General features: G+C 37.7%; 1 protein-coding gene across 5 annotated transcripts in view; it reads right to left on the bottom strand.

Moving 5' to 3' along the window:
* Positions 1-21,778, bottom strand: part of LOC106667103 (dachshund homolog 2) — a 248,288-nt gene that overhangs the window by 25,907 nt on the left and 200,603 nt on the right. For all 5 annotated transcript variants that reach the window (XM_024225339.1, XM_014394805.2, XM_014394806.2 and 2 more), the window contains one exon: positions 21,379-21,462. In XM_024225339.1, coding sequence (XP_024081107.1) covers positions 21,379-21,462 — 84 coding nt within the window. The remainder of the gene's footprint in view (positions 1-21,378; positions 21,463-21,778) is intronic.

Here is a 21,778-nt window from a genome sequence, read left to right as displayed (position 1 = left end):
TCTTTGAATGCGAAGCAACAGCTCAGTGGAGATTTAAACTCAGCGGAGATTTAAACTCAAATACGAAAAAAATCTAGGGAATGAAATTGTAGCAGCGACAGTCAATGACCTGATATTTCTACTTCGCGTCTATTGCACTGAACTAAGGAACTAGGTAGGTACAATAAGCCAGAAGGTGTAATGCCTGGTGAGCACAACCCCCCCATTCCTAGTATCCTTATTACCATACTGTACCATACCATATCAGACAGTCTATCCCGTATACTCGGTCGTCCTAAAAAGAACAATGAGGATCTTTAACGTCCGCACCTAGCCTATTCGGCCTTATCGGAAGTTTTGATTCTCAAGATGAGAGCTGACGCACGTCCACATACGACAGAATGGTGCCAACGTTTCGATCTTTATTTAGATCATCTTCAGGGCTTAAAGTAAATAAAGATCAAAATGATGACACAATAGCGAAATTTTTTTCAAAAATCTACATCACACAAGACAGCATCTCACGATCTCCAAATAATTATTTACTAACGGTCACTAAATACTACAAAAAAATGTAAATTTTGAAATTATCCCTTTTCGAAAAGGTTTAATTTTTACAATGTCCTAAGCCACCTAAGCTTAATTTATGTTTCAAATTTCAAAAGACCTTCTTAAGAGGAATCAGAGATATGAGAGTGAGAAAAACCGGGTGAATTGTTCGCGTAAGAGACTCATGGGACTGTCATGCGCCTAGATTCTTTGCTTTAATGACGTAAACCCAAAAATTAGGAATGGTTACCTTGTTGTTGATGATTACCTAGCCTTTACGTTGTAATTTCTCTCTCATTTATTATTTTTTTAATTGTAATCTATCGCTTTTAGAATATTAAGTATCAATATGTAAATTTATGCTTATAAGAACATATTACGCAAACAAAAATTAAACTATGACAAACGTATGAGTACTGTACGGTTCTCAAAGCTGGAGGAAGAGAGAGATAAGTAGAGTCCGTCCTTTTCCTTGGGGGATTTGAAGAAGATAACAGGTTGGTGTGAGTCAGGGTTAAAAGCTATTTGAATACAAAGAGGTGTGCATTGTTATTTGCTCGAAACAGCGTTATTATCACATTAGGAACGGGTATGAACACTCAAAAGAAAATATTTAAACTTGTGAAACGATCAAAGACGACTCGAAATGACTTTTCTGATGTCATTGTCGCTAGGCAATTACTCGGGGCGAGGGTTGACCCTTGATGGCCATAATTCTATTACACGCCCAACTCCGCGAAAAGAAAAAGACGGGCCAATAAAAATTCAGAACGACGCCTAATCCGTTTTGAGTGTCCCCAGAGGCGCGCCTCGCTCTTTTAACACCGAGGGGTGGCATTAAAAAAGAGTTTCCCTCCCATCAAGGTTACCTTAAAGCAGTCACAACACTTTTGCTTTCCCTTGCGGTTCGATTATAAAAAATTATACCGGGCTTTTGTTTATTTTAGACAATCGGCTTAGGACAACCCTTGCCTGATTTTAATTACGGCGAAGAGGGATTTCTGGTTAAGGCTGATTATTCTGGAAGAAGGGAGGACACTTGTTATAGGAGGGGAGGGTGACAAAACAAGGAATCCAATCCTGCCACTAAAGACAATCTACAAGGACGTTAAAACATTTAACAGGGGGTCGAAACCTCAAATATTAAACGAAAATCAATTTCAGAGATGACTTTTCTTCAAAAGAAATTGAAATATTGCAGAATTTATTGGTTTTCTGTGTGGGCTGTAAGACAATAATTTGAACGTCTTTGTGATTAATGTGCTAATCTACTAAATTCATATGAATATTAAATTACTATACAAATTTTTATGTTTAATATCACGATTTAGAGTGATTGAGATTAATATGGTAATGTTTTCTAAAGAGTTTTATACTATAATCATTTTAAATATAAACTCATTTTATGAGATATCTTGTCTGGCGGGTTTTGTCCGTTTTAGCATATCACCTTCTTCAGTAGGTGGTTTCGATCCACGATTGATAATGACAAAAAACGCGCCTGACAGGCCAAAAAACCGCGGTGAAAGGATGATCAAATAGCCTTTACTGCAACTTTACAAATTATTATCAAACCTAATTTTATAATCGAAAATTTCTATTATGGCAGAGCCGAATGGGAACGTTTCCAATGAAAGCAAACTCGGTAAATAATTAGAATTTATAATAGTTGAAGCATGTTGCTAATTACTGGATATGGCTCGGTGTTTAATCAGAGCACGTTCTACGTTAAGACGGTAAACTATCTCTTATGTCCACCCTTAGCCGCAGTTAAACACACGTGCTGGGACACCTTCTTCCCTAATGGTCCACCGGGTTTGAATCCTAATCAGAACGATGAGCCTAGAGCCGTATGGGAAATCGATTTTTCCTAGTTGCCCGAATCGATTGATGTAATTGTTCTCTTAATGGCGTTATCGAGGGGAGGGGAATCCTGTTGCGGGATCTCCCCCGTGAAATGGGTTTCGCTAATACTCATTTAGGGATGTTGATTTAAGCCCAAGGAATGTGTCTTGAGGGGCCCCTAATGGGTCTTAGGCGCTTCTTTCCCAATCCTCGTCATCCCATCACCCTTTCCTTCCACAAGTTTAAATCTGTTTATTTTTTGTTATTCAATTTGGCTCCTGCACGATAGAAAATGAAATACAAGGCGACAAGAGAAAGAAATGTTTTTAATTAATTCACTCATAACCGAGATTTCTGTCTCGTTATATTTAATTAATCCACATACGTTTAGCGGTCATAATTGACCATATTAAGTATTTCAATTAATTGTCCTTTTTATCTAAGATCTTGGTTAAGATAAAAAAGTTAACTTCACTGGCGGGATTCGATCCCACACCTTTGGCTAAATACGCCGCTGCTCTAACCACTTGAACTATCGTGACTTTGATCCATCCGGACATCAACTCCTCATCTCAACATACAACCTTTCGAATTTTCCCTCTTTTTGCCATTTTTCACGTGTGGTGTAACCAGACCTTAGATAAAAAGAATAATCAATTGTAATAATTTTCAATTATGACCGCTAAACATATATGCATTAATACAATAATTATAGAAGTAATCAATTGGCTAATAGCTCCCCGTGGCTACTTCATAAGTCGCTGAAAATCGAATCCTGAAGAGGGGAGTTGGGTCCAAGTGGATCGATGACACGATTGCTCAAGTGGTTAGAGCAGCAGCGTATTTAGTCGAAGGTCGTGGGTTCGAATCCCGCTCAAGACGCTAACTTTTTCATTTCAACCAAGACCTTAGATAAAAATAATAGTTAATTGATACTATATTTAATTTTTTCCGGATTTTTTGAACAATGTACTAAAAAATTAAACCGCTGTATCAAACTTAATGTTGAATAATTGTTTTAAGACCGTCTCTTCTCTCCCTAGGTGCTTTAGTATTTTTTTCTTTTTACTTGATTATTCTAAGTTAGTTGTACCACATCTTTATTGGTAAAGCATACATGTCGTACGTTTCCTTTCTATCTTTTCTTCTCCCTCTCTTTCTCTCTCCCTCTCTGTGTCAGCTCACACACTCACTCACACTCTTCCTCTCTCTTTCTTAAACATTTTCTAGTAGAGAATCTCTTATTTGTGTGTTTGATTAACTATCTATTTAGCTATGTCTTGATTGTTTCTGTTCCTCGATCTTTCATTTTTTCTTCCTAATCTAACGGAAAAAATACGTTTTTGTGCCTATACCTGTATACTTTTATCATATTTTCCCTTTTATACCTACAAACACTTCTTTTATTTCTCTTTAAAACACAAGCAAATTGCATTACTCTATACAAACTTTAGTGTATTGGACAACTTTTTAAAAATTATTTTTAAACCGACGTTCAGTTAATTTTTATAAAAAATGACCATCGAGCTTGAATCATAGAGCCTAAACGATCAGATATATTTTTACAAATAATAAATCAATCATAAATTTCATTTTGAACAGTTTTAACTAGATAGTCGATTATTCTTTGTGCTGTTAAATGATATTAACGTAACGAATAAGATGTTTACACTACGTAAAAAATTAGTTTTTTAAAAGTGCAAGAGAACTATTGAACAAACATTGTATCAAAACAACTGTAGAAACTATTTGTTGTTGATTAATTGTTGCATACTCTCTTCCTAATTCTCTTGTAAATTATTAAAATGTTTATAATCAACAATAACTTACTTGTTAAGCCTTATAAAACGTATAAAGATATCAGATAAAAAAAGGTTTAAAGAAGTTTTTTGTTAGTAAAAACTCTATATGAGTTATGTGAAGTAAACTTGATCCGTTTTAACACGTTAAATTGATATTAACCCCAAAGTGGAATAGGTTAAATTGAGCGGCCGGCCTTTTGGTCCAGTGGTTTTAAAAACCCCTTAATTCCACAAGGGGTTTTGATCGATCGGGATCCCTAATACGATCCGGGACCACCCCTTTAGAGATTTTTTCCGCAGCCTTTTTTGCCCCTCCTACGAACGAAATGAATATCCGAGTGTCTTCGGCTTCGGAAAATAGAAAAAAAACAACAACGATGTAATGTAGGCGGAAAAGTTTGACCAAGTGGAATGCCACGGTCCTTGTTCCATCTCGAATGTCCTGGAACAGGTGGCAGACGGAGTGGATACCCAATTTTCGAACGGGAAGTGGCCTCAGATGATCAACTGTAGTCGACTGGACTGACTTCCTCAAGCCAAAATCGAACCAATTCGAAAATATAAAGAGTTACTGCAGTTGGAACTTTATAGATGTTTACTTTTTATTATTATTACTAACGATATGTTCGCAATAAAACTATAAACATTTCAGTGAATATCTTAATAAAATATATTATTGGACATTTTTCACTATAAAAGGCCCCAAATAGTCTCTCTAATTTCTCTCTCTTTCTCCCCTTCTCTCTCTCTCTCTCTCTCTCTCTCTCTCTCTCTCTCTTTCTTCTCTCATATCTATCTATCTAGACATGTAGGAGAAGAGCAGAGCGAAGAGAGCGGACTCCCTTGCAAGGAAACTACCATGATAGGTCTTGATCACTTCTGTGGCATATCACTCAATTTCGCGCACAAACAGATATATTGAAAATGAGACAACAGTGCACTCATCAGACATAAACAATCCAAGAACCTTCAAGCAAATTTTGTAATGAAAGAAACAACAGAATGAATTAAAGGAAGCAGGAAAAAACTCCGATTCCTGACAGGATTCTTGATAGGCCGAATAGGCATCTGAAGGAGATTAGTATAACCGAGCGTTTTCTGCAAAGAAACAGAAGAGACAACACAAAAAACTGTGGTGAACTGTGGCTGCAACGGTTAATGCGTTGTTATGGAGTTCATCACTTTAAGGTAAAGGTCCCGGGTTCGAATTCAACGACACGGGGTTCGAACCCGAAATACTTGCAACTGGCCTTTTTCTTCAAAATCACCGGCACCTGAGATGAGTTGATATGACCTCTGCTGTTGCGAACCAGAACGGCGGGGGATACATTAGCTCTCAAAGGGCGCAGTGTATTATTTGCTCCGAATATCACATCTACATCTATTTCTATCTAATTTCTCCCATCTTACTGTTTACTTATCGCTCTCTGTGCCCTATTTCATCTTGTGCAACCATGTGTAAAATCTTTGTTTTCTATATAATTTTTTTTTTTTAGATTTAAACATCTATCCTAAAACTGGCCATAGATCGTAGTGAATGATGTTAGAGTATTAATGACGTTACTCCATGTGGTATTTTTTAAAAAGTATAGAGTTAAATTAAATATTTCAGATTTTATTTACGGTTTGAGGATTCAAAGCGTGGCCGTAAATTTCATAACCGTTTTTAAATCACACGGAGATATTTCTGTTATTGGGCGGCATTCCTCAGGAGAAAGGGTTGTGATACATGTATCGGAAACCCGTGTCCTCAAGGGCGAGGAGTCTTTATAATTAATTGCATTCCGAAATTCTCGCCGTGGGAGTGCGAGAGGAATTTGCCGCAGAAATACAGTGATTGTCTCGAGGGCTTACGCGTGATATGAGTGCATACCACGTGGGCGGGCGCGTGTCCCAACTGCCTGAGTACATGTGGAATTTCACCAATTTCTTCATATCTCACCCCTTCCGCTCCCCCGTCAATATGTCGTTATTGTGCACAGTCGGAGTAGACGGTAATAACGGAAGTACAGGTTTTTACTCGCGTTTCCTGACTTGTTGCTAGCCACCCGACACCGAAGGATCGGGTTGCGACCTCGTTCCCCTTCCACCTAATCGACTGGCGTATGCACGTCCGCCTACATTTCCGCCAATTTAACTGTAGAAAAATCGAAGCGATAAAAAAAACAAATCAAGCAATGTGAAAGGCGTTAACAGAAATATATTAAACGAAACGTCCTGATCGGGAAACATCATTACATGTACAATGCAACTACTGATCTAATTGAGTCAAGATACTCGTAGTTGAACAACCTCCAGCTACTATTAGCTGTAACTATTAGATTATTGTATGCTAAAAAGACAAGGTGTTAAAAATAATAAGGAGGGAAAACTCATAAGGTGGGGTTTAGATGGGGAGTTGATGTTCGAGTGGATCGAGGTCACGATAGCTCAGGTGGTAGAGCAGCGGCGAATCTAGCCGAAGGTCGTGGGTTCGAATCCCTCTCGTGTCATTACTTTTTTTCATCTCCACTAAAAACCTTGATTAATTGTCATGTTAAAAATAACACTGATCCATCGACAATCTTGATTGCCTGCTGCCACGTGCATCATATTCGTCCTTTGCGACAACTAAGAAAGGTTGAGCATAAAAACAAATCTTAGCTGATCGAATATGATTCGATGGCCAAAAAGAGTCAAATTTCTAGACCATCCAACGGGAGAACGTAGTTTCATCGGGTTTCTAACGAGTTTAATTATGAACGGCAGGCACAGGTGTTTCCCCAGTATTGCCAGGCAGCACCACTGCAATAGCCGGGTTATGACGGCATTCAAAATATCATTCTGGCACTTAGTTGATGCGGCTAATCCGGAAGAGGGCGTAAAGGGATCCAAAAGTACCGGCCGTAATTGCGCCGGGAGGATTTACAATACACCTATTATAACTAGTGTTGTCTCGCAATAACTAGGAGCAATTTAGCCGAGCCGTGAAGCTATTAAGGAATTTATGCTGATTCCTGTGTCTTACAAGAGCATCTGGGACCCCTAGCTAATGTAACGGTTAGGGAGCACTTACCGCGACACATCATCCTTTCCACTTCAATCAAATTCCAACGAGCCCCATCCCATCGCCGACTGTCAACGATGCCAATTTACATTTATAACTTCACACCTCTTTAAGGCAAATTCATCCGTGTTTATTATCCGTAAGAAGAACTTAAAATGAACACTGACGTCCGTCATTTATAAAGTACTACGCATGTCAAATATAAACACAAAAACAAACGTCTACTACTTACTTCTCAAATTAGTAAGGAATCGACTTTATAATATGTTGAAATGTAAACCAATTTTTATTTCATTCCTAATAATGAATGAGGGAATAATAATAAACTATTGTAATTAATTTCACTAATTTCGTGGTCCGCTTGACCAATTAATACATTACAGTTAATTAAGGCTTTTAGTTGAGATGAAAAAAAGTTAATGGCACGAGCGAGATTCGAACCCACGATCTTCGGCTAGATACGCCGCTGCTCTACCACTTGAGCTATCGTGATCTCGATCCACTCGGACATCAACTTCCTATCTCAACCCCACCTTTTGAATTTTCCCTCCTTTTTGCCATTTTTCAAATGTCGTTCAATCGGATTGGTCGAGGTCACAATAGCTCAAGTGGTAGAACAGCGGCGTATCTAGCCGAAGATCGTGGGTTCGAATCCCGCTCGTGGCATCAACTTGTTTTCATATCAACTAAAAATCTTAATTAATTGTATTGTAATTAATAATAGGTTTTAATTATTTTAATAATACATCAAGAGGAACGAACGTAAGATATCAGATCAATATTGACCAGTTGTACGGATGTAAATAGTCACAATTTTTATCGAATATGTACAAAACATATGTGACAATGGGTTCGCGGGCAATTGATGATACAGAATCGCTATTTCTACATTTCATATAGAATATGCCTAATCAGAATTATGTTGGATTGCACTGCATAAATATCAACATATTACCGAACAATAATTATTATCATATATAATAATCAGCACCAGACACGACAAGATGGATGGTCGAGGATGGAAAGCTTGATTGTACCAGATTTCGTGTGAAATTGGCCAATGGGATTTCTGGCCATTTCTCGACGGGATTATCGACTGATTTCGCATGTTTTTGCATTCTGGTTTCCGACGGGCCGACAGACTGGACAAGGAATGTTTAATAGGGCTATAAAAGAAGAGCTTGAGCGGAATTTCGCGCGAATCAATTACAAACTATTGATTGGACTTGCTACACCGTCCGCCGGGAATTTAATTGCGTCTGGAACGCTGTAAAATCGCAATGAAACCGAGTTAGCCGGCCTCCCTAATCGTGGTAAAGCGATGGAGCGGACATCTGGCGTTTATTATCCCTATTTACAGCTCGGGACCCCTCGTTTTTACATCTCGGATTTTCCTTTAAAAATACTATGTTGTTTTTGACCCCTTAATGAAAACCCAAGTAGACCATGGTATCATTTATTTGTATTAATGCGGGCTATTAAAAAGTAACGGCTAATCCAAGGGTTCGCCGGGCGTGAGTTTTAACGAGCTTTTTAAAAAAGCTCATTTGTCCACTGCTCTGAATAAGGGTGAGGCGGTTTTTAAAACACCCCCACATTGAGAGAATTCTTAATCTTTACTCCATTTACAGAGCCGATTCTCGACCCCGGACTCTTATTTAATAAATCAGACGGTGTTTAATTTTGGAAAAATATAACATACCTCTCCGGGTGTTATATTGATTGCGTGATGCGGGGCGGTTTTATTGGATGTGTCGGTAAAAGAGAAAGAGAGAGAGAGAAAGAGAGAGTGGGAGAGATGCTTTACGGCCAATATAGACCGGAGTAAATAACCCGATTAACTGGTAGCAGAGCAATAAAACAAGATTAACACGGGACAAGAGGACAGGCCCTTCCTCGACAGAGGCGTCCGGTCCATCAGTGAACGTGTGGTTAAAACAGCGTAAAACAAGCCTCCTGATCAATCCACTCGAAAAACGGAAAAACACGCAATCGGAGAGTCTTCCTTCTCCTCCACCGCGTACTGAAAAATACGAATTCGGGCACTTTTTGGGTCCGAATCGTGCGCCCCCTTCACGGATCGGAATGTAATTTATATCGGACCGACCTTTTGCAACGGAGACACGCGATAACCCGTCTCTATCTATAGCGATCGATGGCCTGAACATAAATCGAGAAAATTAAACGATACGGCCAGCGATAATTTTAATTTCAAGACTAACCTGGAAGGCAGGCCGCCGATTTAGCGGTAACATGACAATTATAATATTTACAGCGCCCATTCCGACGAAACAGCTCCTGAATAGGAAATTCATTTAGATGATTCATTCTCTAATACATTTAAACAGCATCCAACAATTCGTTATTTCAATCGAATGACTATCGTCAGAGGGGTCAGGTGCCTGAGATAAAGAGGACTGTCTTGGATACGAAATAACTAACAATCGATTACTAGAAACTTTTGAATTTATTGAAAGTAAATCAAATCAGAAAAATCTTCAATGGCTAACAAGCTCTTATTTTATTAATTTTTCGTGTAATCATTTTTTTACGTTATTATTTGTATCTACAACTGTAATGTATTACATACAGCCAGCAGATTGGATAATTTATGTTCGTGGCATTACGGGCGTTATAGAGAAAGCTACCCATTTGCAGCCACTCTGGATTAATAACATAATATTAATCATTTAAGAGTTCTCTTATCCATATTCTTTTCAGTCGTTTACATTGTAATTGTGAGGAATGGAGAAATCGTATTTGTGTGCTAATGTGATTTTGTAATTTACTATGAAAATCTCTGAAATATGTTTTCATGGTTGAAAAAAATGTTGGCATATGAAAATCTCTGTGAAGTGGATCATTGTTTACATAAAAAGGGCCAGAAACATTAGTCTTTTGGATTGAAAACTTTGTAATCTTTGAATATTGAAATTGACCGATCCATAAGCTTTGCATGCAGCTACATCCAAATAGGTTTGAGTAGGTATATGTATGTCGAAAGTTTTGATTTGAATGGGGTTGATTGTCGGTTGAGTAGGTAATAAAACTTTTTAAATCGTTTATTGAGTGCCTTTTTTTAATCGTCAGTGTGGATTCAAAGTCAAACTTCTATGAAATCTAAGTCCTAAATCGTTAACTTTGTCGGATTGAGAAACAGATTGTATAAGTACATGCTTGGACAAGTCTCACGAAGTAGTTTAAAGATATGTTTTGACTTCGAGGGTTTAGACGGGGTGTGATATACCGAGATCTATTGTATCTCCCGTTCTGTGCCTATAGCACTCTGGTGAGCCCTATTTCATCAAGGAACTTGATTAGTAGGCCCGGTTTCATTGGTTGAATTTCTTCTACAGTCTCATTATACATTAAACATTTCCTCCTGCGGGCAAGTTTAGCACCACAGTTTGTTAATAGGTAGTTGATATCTCCTCTGCCTCTTTCCAGAATCTGCATATACCGTCAGGGATTATTCCAATCTTCTTTAAATGTTCTTTTAGTTTTTCAGTGTCCTGTTAAGAATCCTATTAGGATGCGCAGTTTTTTCCTGCTTCCTGTGGTACATTCTGTTCCTTATTTCCTTCCGAAATTTGTTGGGAGGTTCTTGGATTTTTGTGTCCAATGAATGAATTCCATTGTCGCTTCATTTTCTTTTTTCTTCTTCTGAGGTACTGATTGATAGTGTGAGATCCTATGCCACAAAAGTACTCGGGTCCTATCAGCGGTATAGAGCCTCTTTCCTTGCAAGGGTGCGATCTACTCCCACGTGTCCTGGGACCCAGCAGAGGCTGACTTTACCTACCTACCGAATACGTTTAATTTGGTTTTGCAGTTCAACAACATATTTGAACTAATGATTTTCAGCTTAGTGCTTTGATGGCTGCTTGGCTATCTGACGTTATGTTTATGCTTTTGTACCCTTTAGTCAAGTTAATTGAGTACATCTCTCGATTGGGTGGACTTCAGCTTGGAAGATACTCGTATATTTTCCCATGCGTTCTGGTTTTGTAACATAAGTGAAGCTTGTGTAGAAGAGGAATGAATTGTTAACATGGCGGTGTCATCTGCGTATGTGGCAGTAAGTGAATTCTAATTTATGGGCATGTCAGCAGCAAAAATCCCATTTTTTCCTCCTATGGGGGAAAATTATATTTTTCTTTATTTATTTTGTTTTTAGCTGCCAACAGATAGTTCTATCATGAAAATGCGGAAATTAAGGTAAAATTGTTGGAACAATAAACATGAGTACAATAGCGGAGCGAGTATTGACCCTTTGGCACACCTTCAAGCACTTCTTCCGACTCAGAAGTCTCCGTTATCATAAAAATTTAATTAATTGATTTAATCATTAAAAATTTAAATAATTAATTTAATCATTAAAAAAATTCTTATATAGTTTTTAAATTTTAATCAGATTCATTTATTGGCGCCTATAAGCGTCTACTAAAAACAATAATTCTAAAATAAGTCACATTCCTTTCGAAATAAAGACACAGAATGATGACAATGTTCGGTTCATCGGTTTTCCATAAAATCTCAAGCAATTATAAGTCCATACAATCCGAGTGGAAAAAAGCATGATTTTTTTGCTTCCATATGTGGATACTTATTGCAAAATTCTCATAAGCATGTTGATTATTATACATATATTGTACATTTGTACATTTTTCAAGATTAAAAGAATACTTGTTTTATTAATTTATTGGTGATGAAAAAGGGGTTAAAAATTTCAGGGCCATTCGTCGGCGGGAATCGAACTGACGACCGTGTGAGTCGAGAATCTAACCACTCGTATACCACGGTCCCCACATTTAATTATTAATTCCACAAACTCATTTTTGGAATATATATAAAATATGTTCGAGTCAATATTTCCGAAGTTTGCAGGAGGTTTAAAATTTCCTAGGTAGCCGGTCCAAAAGGTCGTCAGTACCAAAGTTGGAAACAATTGGCCCGAGGCCTCTGGTCGGAGGTGAGTGATTATTAACGAGCGGTTTTTCTCTCGAGAGCATGACCAATGGCAAAGTGGGTGGCCATTCTCACAATGGCCAGACAAATTGAATGTTTTCTTTACCGGATCGCACTGTTTGTTTACCACCTTTGATCAACGTCGATTAATCTCTGGTGTAAAAACTCCGGGGTAAACTTCACGCCACCCACGGCCTTTTTTATCAACGGCCCTACTATTATTCCGTGATGCCCAAATGGGCTTTTCTTCCCTTGTAAAAACTATGATGGACACGCACGATGAAAACGTTTTATTATGGTGATAGAGGAGGACATTATATTACCTTTTCAAGTAAGCAAGAAACTTTAAGAACGGTCAGATTTCGAAAAAATTGACCCTGTTAAGAACACAAAAATTATGAAAATAAAGAATACTATCTATATATTAACTATTTCTGCCGTATTTATGTGATAGTGTTAGTTTTTATCGACATGTTTCAAAAACTTTACCGCCAAATATTATCTATAAAGTCATTTATTGTTCTCTTGCAGAGGCTTTGTTATAATCTAGAATAATCCGTCGTACAGGCTGAATATTGGGCCTTAGGAGCTTTGATGTGTCCCCGTGTAATTCTATATGTCTGGTCAGCGAAAGGTAAGTAGTGACATCTTACACTGGCCACTGGTTTCTCCTAATAGTAGGCCCCTTTGTCTAGTGGCGTCCACTTTACGATACACCCGACACCACCACATAAAAGACAATCGAAGCCTTTAATACTGCCACGTCAGGTATATTTCTCTAGCGTTAATTAAATTGGGAGAGGGTCTGAAAAGTGCCACAGTCGCCATCCGACCAAATAACAACGGATATCGAGGAAAAAGTACATTTTATGCCATGATTGTGCGTATCAGAACTTGATACATGAAACAACCAAACTCCTTCATCTACAGGTCTGTGAGCGATTTCTGGAGACATATCGCACACCCACAGAAAGGTGACACAACTCGAAAAATTATTTTAAAAAACGGTAAACGTTTTTTTAAAATTATTCGTGGTGTGATGCTACTCGAAATATGGCACAACTGTAGGTGGACTCTTAGCTGCCAGGCACGACTATTGAATAGGCTTTTGAATAGGCGGGTACGTACTGTCATCATTCACAAAAAGTGGCATATCTTTGTTTGGTGACAAGCTTTAAAGCATAGGTGTGAGTATTTATCAAGAAAAGTGGCACATTTCGAGTTCCATCAGCCTTTTTTCTTGTTTAGTGAAGAACTGTACCGGCGTCACATTTTCATATTATGAAAAACGTAGAAATGTGTGGTGATTAGTGACCGTTAGTCGTTGATTATTCAGAAATAGTGAGATGCGGTCTGGTGTGATGTAGGTTTCAGAAAAGCATTTTCTTTATCGTGCCAACGTTTCGATCTTTCTTGAGATCATCTTCAGGGCACTCTCAACATGACACGCAAGAATGGCACCCTTACGCAGAAAACAAACACTTTGAGCCCTGAAGATGAGCTCAATAAAGATCGAAACGTTGGCACGATAAAGAAAATGTTTTTCTGAAACCTACATCACACCTGATCGCATCTCACGATTTCTGAATAATTATGAAAAACAAATGTACAAATATGTTTTCTTAATGTGAAATTAATACAGGCCCTGATGATGACCTCAAAATAGGTCGAAACCTTGGCAGTAACAACTGAATTTGCTTTTCTCATTAAGTTCATATCATAATCTAGAGTGTCCCTGAATTCTTCTAATTTAATTTCTTTAATTTTAATAACATTATTAATTATAATATTTTTTTCATAATTGTTTAATATGTTGTCTTTTAACTGTTACATTATTTTATAATTTCAACAATTTTTTAAAATGTTTTAATACATTATTTTTAATAATTAATAAAAACTTTATTTCAATAATTAATTTGGTATTTTGTATAACAATTTAGCCCTGACTCCAGAAGGAAAGCACGTTTGGGTCAAAAATAATGTTAGTATAACTTACTACAAGGATATTTATGCTTGTATGTTAGATTTGTGTGTTGTCTGTTACTATAACATCAAAATTAATACCCTTGCATTGACCACCATTATCATTAGAGCAAACAAACTAACTTAAATTACTGAGAGTCAATATATGCAAGAAAACTGTCACAACTCAAAATGGGGTAGTTTTTTAGGGGTAGTACAGCTGGATTTTTCAAGTTTTGAGTTTTTGCTTCGAGTGAAGTCTTGAAGAAACGAAAGACAATATTGATGGATCATGACTATTTTTATTCCCAACCACCGTAATCTCGTGTACTCAATACATAAGTAAAAAAAGTAAACTTCCATTTGTCTCTCCTGTAAAATTTTCTTTGCTTGAGTGGTGCCGCTTTTCTTGTAGGTGTGTGATATGCGTTCTTCATGTTCAGTGAAATGAATCATTATTAAATGTCACATGTCTTACCTACATAAAATTTAACAAAAAGAAAAACAATGCAAATGAAGGCAATATAAGTGATAAAATAAACGAATATAATAGTTACGCAGAATGAAAATCACTATTTATTGCATCTACTTATTGGTATAACATGTATGCACTCGAGTGTTACGAAAAAACATTTCAAATAAAAAAACTGGAGGTTGTTACACTGGAATATCTTAATTCGCATCGACCGGACAGACATGGCATATAAAAAGGACGACGCAGTGTAGGCAGTTGGTTGCAGTATCATTAAGATTACTGACTTTTCGGTTCGATCGAAGATTTCTCCCTCCGAGTCCTTCTCACTAGAATATTGTGGGCGTAGCGCACGCCAGCTGGAGAGAGGGTTGCAAATAGTGTTAGAATCAGTAGGGTCTGTTAAAAGGAAGCCAAAGGTAAACGGTTTATATTGGGCTGATTGAAAGGGCGTCATATCAGATTGGGTTGACAAAATGATAGCCAAGGGCTCTATCATTAACTCCAATCAGAGAGACTCGTCCCCTTTAATTCGTGCGCACCATTCCATCTAGACGAAGATTACACTGGACACAATGGAAATTGTTTTGTAAACGAATTAAGCCGAGGTCTCGACGGAAAGCGTTTTCACAATTATTCGCCAAGGTGTCACTGGCGAGAGTCCGGTATCGATCCGGGCAGAGTCCGGCGGAGGCGAGTCCAGATCAAAGGAGTCGCAAAGTGTCAGGCGCAGCCTCTCACTAATTGTCCGCTCATTATGTGGCCTGGGGGACGCTTTGGTCACCCTGTTATTGCATAGCGGAGTCAAATTAAACTCGGGGGACGCCTTTGTCTTGCACCTCTTTGTGACTAAACCGGCAAAAATAACGCTCCCGAAGTGAATTAATATTCACAGCTTGGGGTCCGGCCCGGCGTATTCAGTATACATAAAACGCCGGACCCCCGGCAAAAATCGGAGCGCAGAAACGGAATTTGAATGAAAGGCGAGGGCTGAAATTGTTTCTGAGTGATGTCCAAACAATGGCCGTCAGATTTTGAGAGAAACGGGTTTTAATTTAGACGGGTTACGCCTTTCGGGAGTTCACGCCTCGATTCTCCTTTTTTCTTTTTCATTGTCTTCATCGAGAAGACACATGAAACCTACGATTGTAAACATGAAGCGGTTATTGGCGACGGATTACGCGGCAGATATCAGTTAAGGGAGGAGAATACCTATAAAGCCTGCCTAGACGACAAAGGTCCGAGCTAAGCAATCCTCCGTGTTTATTGTCAGCACCGCCCTTGTATTATACCTATAAACCGAGAGCGCGTCTCATGAGAGGAGAGGACAATCCCTGAGATGCCCCCTTTATGGTTTCAATCAGCCGGCACGAATGAGCAACCCCTCCAATTTCATCAGCCACCCCCCTCAGCATCACATCTTAAGTACAAATATTGTTTATGTACAAGTGAAACTACCACTTGTTACCTTCCTTACGGCGATCACCCTCTTGAATCTTACAGGAAATTTCTTCTCGTACAGACTCGGAATGGAGGCCTGTTCACGTCCTACAAGGGTCAGGTTTTCGTCACAAAAATAATCATAAACTAAATGCTTTCTCGGCGTTTTTATATTACAGTGGCACATTCGGCCATAGGATTTCGGTGAAATATACAATAAATCTTGATTATGGCGTCTTTCTAAAAATACGCTACACCATTGGTCAAAAATATCAATTATTGCAAGAAGAAAAATAATACACAAGTCTAATCTAAATTTAACTTTTTTTTACCAAAACCATAAATTAATTTAAATAAAAGAAGTGAAGTTGGTTTTTATTTTTTCGATATGGCCATAGTCAGCCACAGGTAAAGATATGGATTTCTCTAGCAATTTGAACATAATTAATAGTAAATATAATTCAACTAATTGTACCTTTTAACTCCTTTTTTACTTATAATTCAAGACTAAAGAAAAAAGTACGTCGTTGCAAAGGTTTCGCAATACTTTCATTCAGGGCGATCTTAACGTGGTTTCGGGAAAAGTCAAGGTCTCGGCTATCATAGATGGTCGTTGAACCGTAAATGTTGAAATAAAGTCCTTCGTTCTTTTGTTTGAGAAAACATCAAGATTTAGAAAAGAAGTTTAAGTTCCAGTCGACTTATAGACGCTCATCGAAAGACTGCGAAGCCAGAAATATGTGAGGTGAATTTCACGCAGTGTCCCGTTTCGGAAGCCAATCGGTTTGATTTATTCGACGGCGCAAATATCCGGGGCAAACAGAAGATAAGTGAAGACAAATATAACCGGACAATAAATGTACATTAGGGCGGGCGGATCAGATTGCAGGGCTGACCATCCGACTTATCACAGTTGAGTCATCCTTGAAAACAGGCTGTCACGGATTTATACCTCGTTCGGCCGATAGCGGTTTTATCAAGGCTGGCCGAAGAAAAGGTAATTTCCAACTGGAACGAGCCACTTTCGTGACGCGTCGCTTTGAATTAATTCGCCCCAATCAGTCACTGCTTCCGAATCACAGCGAGATGCGACGGATCGATAAAAATGTTTTCCTCTGTTTGCCCTCGGCCACGTGCGTTTGTTTGAGAAGTTCCATTAGTTGCACCTGCGATATCGGGTGACGCCACCCCTATCTTCACCCATTTTTTTTTATCAATATACCCTCTTCAAATAAGCCGTCATCGAAATTAAATAAGTCTTCTGGAGGGGTTGAGGACAGCGTATGCGGGCACTACACAATTAGCAGTCTCTGATGGAGTGGTTCTCTGAATAAAAGAGAAAACCAGAACTCATATACCATCAGTATTATGTATGTCGAATAAAGGATTACAAACAATTTCACCACCTCATTGACGAGTGAAATTCTCCATGTAGAAAGCGCGTAGGATGCTACCCAATATGACACTTGTGCTTTAGAGCGAGTATTTGGGTCGCCTGTTCCGAACAGGGTTGTTTTATTGTATATAGTAATGATAGTTTTGAGTCTCTAACGTGTGATAAAAGTGAATAAATTTATTAGCGTGAATGGTGAGTAAGAGGGATCGATGGTGCTATATTGACTACCCCCATGGACCCTCATCTGTGCTATTTATACAAAAGGGTGCTGGAGGAATATCGAATTCTCCATCTTAACTGAGTGAATGGTAAGAAATTAAGTAAGAGTGAGTGAGAGCGTGAATGAGTTTGGATTTAGGAATTGATTGCATTGGGTGCTGAAATATCCTAGCTGATGATAGCACCAGGAGTCGAATCTCGGAGGCTGGCGGACAAACCCGAGGTTTGAACCCAGACTGCCAACACTCGGAGTGAGTGATTCTCAAGGGCTGTCGGTAATTCAATGAAAAGTAAACAACTGGAAGTGCCTGTGGACTGCGAGAAGTGGTAGGCTCAACTATCGTGCATATATACATGCTTGTGCAGGTTTGACCTTACATAAATCAGCAATCAGTAATCTACCTTTGTTTTCCTATTTCATTCCATAAAAAGTATTTTTTATGAATATTGATACAACATAACGATATAATCATATTCCAAACAATCACCCAATACTCAGACGTAATTTTTATCCGGGTAAACAACACTGTGTGAATAAATTGATATCTATCATTTTTGAAAGTGTCACAGAACGTTATGATACAACAAAGAAACGTTCATTTTTCGAGATAAAACATGTAATGTATAACATGACTAACCATAAGTTGTTAGAATCGAAGAACGCCACATCCTAAATTTAAAACTTGCAAAACGGGGCGGTTCAACGTTTTATAAGCTGGCATAACTTATTGCGGGCTGTTCAAATAACGTAATGATATAATAACGCAATTTCAGTGAATCAGCCAGCGAAGTGAGCTTGAACATAATGACTTATTCACGACTCGTGTACACTATACAGGATTGATATAGGTCAAAAATAAAAATATTGTTGTTAGATACAAATTTTTTAAAAATTCCATGAAAGAAGAAGATGATTCAAGCGTGAGTAAAATGAAGGAGGTGATAGCCAAAAAAATAACCACCTGACGAACTCTGGTAACCACCAAACCTTGATATATCAAATTAAGTTCTACCGTAAGTCACGTAACAGTCACATTTTCTCCACTCTACTTTATATATTAGTTGTAAATCTTAGATTAAAAGTCATAGCAGTTTGGGTTATTTTAATTTTTGATAACCCTGATGACGATGGGATCACAAATGAAATTTTGGAAACTATTTATGAGACTATCCTTTCATCCTACCTTAGTTTGGCGAAAGTTAATAATTTTGTGTAGGTAACTAACTAAAAAAAGCACGTTTAACGAGTTAATGCTGACGCCCTCCCTAATGGTGAAATTGGCCTAGGACTGCCACCCCGAGCTTTCGAATTGTCTTGGCAAGATTAACCCCAAGGAATGTCGATGTATATATCGCTGTCAAGTGGGAGATCTAAAGGCGACATACTTGAGTTGGTATGTCTTGCTGTGCGAGTCTTGCCATAGTTATCGGGTCGCAGGTTATCCCAACAATTCAACTATGCACAAAGGAAACCGCTCGCGGCGACTCGTCCCCCTGCCCCGTACAAGAATGCCCAGGTTTCTGTTTCGGCTAATGAAATAGTTGGTGCAAAAATTACGTGGAATTCAAATCAACTTGAAAATTTGAGAAAATGGGCCAGTGTAGATTCAAAATTTGAAAATCCGCGATATACAGGGTGATTCACGATACAGTTTGTCAGGTGCTTCTACACCACAAATGCAACAAAAAAGTTCGTGATCAAAAGCATGGCCCGATTCTCAACCCTTTAGTAGATATGCAACATTTCTTACTTAAATATGTACGCTTTTTGTCATAAATCTACTCTTAGCTCTTGAACTAGTCATTTTTGGGGAAATAAAAAAAAGCATCGAAAAGAGCATTAAATTTGTTTTAAGAAGGCATCCTTTTACAACTTTCAATGGTTAAAATACGCACTTCTTTCAAAAATAGATAAATTTAAAAGTTGTAAAAAATAATTTTCAACCTTGTTGGAAAAATTCACGACTGAGCCTGGGAAATTTCATCAGAACTTCTCCGTTTAAATAAGCTTTCTAGCGGTATTTCTTAATTACATCGAACCAAAATATATAAATTTTGTGCTAAATGGGAAAAAAGTGGTGACAGTGTAAAATAGGGGAAATGGGATTAATCTAGTAATTCAATTTTTGTTCTGGGCAAAATTTACTTACCAAGCACATAAAGAAAGAAAACTTGAACGTAGTTTTTCTGCTGTGGTTGTTCACTCACTATGTTTATTATCTGTTTTTTTATGTGTTTTGATCGATTTTTAAGTTGAATTTTTCTTTTTTGATGCTTTTTTATTAGGTTAAGTTGGGTTTTACGATTTCTGTGTTCTTTTATCGCTCGGTATTTTGTGTAGATAATTTGTCCAATTTTTCTCTTTTGGTTGTTATCTATATTTACTTTTTGTGTGTTTTCTTTCATTGTTCTTTCTTTTTGTGCTTTTTTATTGTGTTAAAGTTGGGAAATAAATGAACGAATGAAGTAGTAAATCACCCGTATATACACTACTCAAGGCGCACACTTTATCCTGCATTGAAGTTTTAAAAACAAATAATCAAAAAACATAAAACAGAATGCCATTGCCAGAAAGTTAAGCGTCTAATTTGATATTTAAAAAACAAATAGGTTCTGCTGAATACTGTTTTGTATTTAGAGTTCCTCTGATCAGTTTGGCTGTAGTATTAACTAAAATCAGACGCATTTTCTTCTTTTCATTTTTGTATGAATAATGTCATAATTATCAATGAATTAAAAAAACCACTAAAGATTGTGTAGATGTTGAAATGAAGCAATTGTTAAGGTTTATTCTAAAATGGTATTGGTTGAGATAGAAAAGTCAGTTTCACGAGCGGGATTCGAACCCACATCTTTCGGCTAAATACGCCACTACTCTACCACTTGAGCTATCGTCACTTTGATGACATCTCATGATTAGGAAGTTGGTGTCCGAGAGGATCGAAGTCACGATAGCTCCAGTGGAAGAGTAAAGGCGTATTTAGCCGAAGGTCGTGGGTTCGAATCCCGCTCGTGGCACTAACTTTTTTATCTCAACCAATAACTTACTTAAAGATTAATTAATTGAAAGAAGTTATTGGTCGATCCGATCACGAACTCTAATGGGTTTATTCTAAAGTACATTTTAATTAAAAGTTAGACGAGGATAAAGCTTTACAAAGTTTAGATATTAATTTAATAGTTTAGATCGGACTAATAACCTGTGTTTTTTTTACAATTTTAAATTATGGTTTCCTACAAAGAAACAGCTAACAAAAGTTGGAAAAAATGTATATAAGTACCTGGAAAAACGTTTTTGTCTTAAAACGTTGTCTGACGATAAGGTGTTAATTTATTTTGCAAAATTTAAATTCAGCTGTATAAGAATAGAGCATAGGTTTTTCTTCCACGACGATAATTTTTATACGTTAAACAAAGCTTTGGCTCTTATTGGGAGTAAGCTAATAAGCAAAAGCGACAAGAATTGCCCTTTAGAATAACGGCTTACCTAATGTCAGTCCGACCATAAATTAATTACAATTGTAGTTGTCCCATAACTGAGGAAAGGGGTGTAAGACATTGAGTGGGTTTGAGGCTATCATTAGGAGTCTGTCTTGGCATTTCCAGAAAAGGTCGAGGGGCAATAACAGGGGAGGATCATTGTCTTGTGTCCTTTAAGGATTCGAGGAAAGGCCAATTGTTTTCAACGGGTTTCACTTACTTCGCACTTTCTGCTCGTCCAGAAGCTGCCGCTCCAGGCTGTCCTTCACCTCCCGTTCCCTCAAGACATCCATTTTCAATTCGGCTGTAAAAAAAACAAACAAAGAGATCAAGCGTTAAATTAAGAGATTTAATCAATTCAATTTTAGAAAAAGTTTTAAATAAATGTGCATGTGTTTACGCACCAAATTGAACTACTATACATAGATTTTAATTGGATAATGAGCAGAATTTCAAGTCTAGGGTAAGCCATACGATCTGTGTGGTCTACTTTTTAATTTTCGATTATTTAATTTATAGTTATGACAAATAATCATTGATAAAATTGTTAAATTTTGATAAGATTATAAAGAAAAGTATACAATGAATCACGAATCGATGTTTCTGTGTGTATTGTAAAC

The sequence above is a fragment of the Cimex lectularius genome, unplaced genomic scaffold (genome assembly GCF_000648675.2).
Source record: "Cimex lectularius strain Harlan isolate CLEC.00 unplaced genomic scaffold, Clec_2.1 scaffold97, whole genome shotgun sequence".
NCBI classification, from domain to species: domain Eukaryota; kingdom Metazoa; phylum Arthropoda; class Insecta; order Hemiptera; family Cimicidae; genus Cimex; species Cimex lectularius.
The sequence above is the reverse complement of the archived record's forward strand: the minus strand, read 5'-3'. Positions and strand labels throughout refer to the sequence as shown.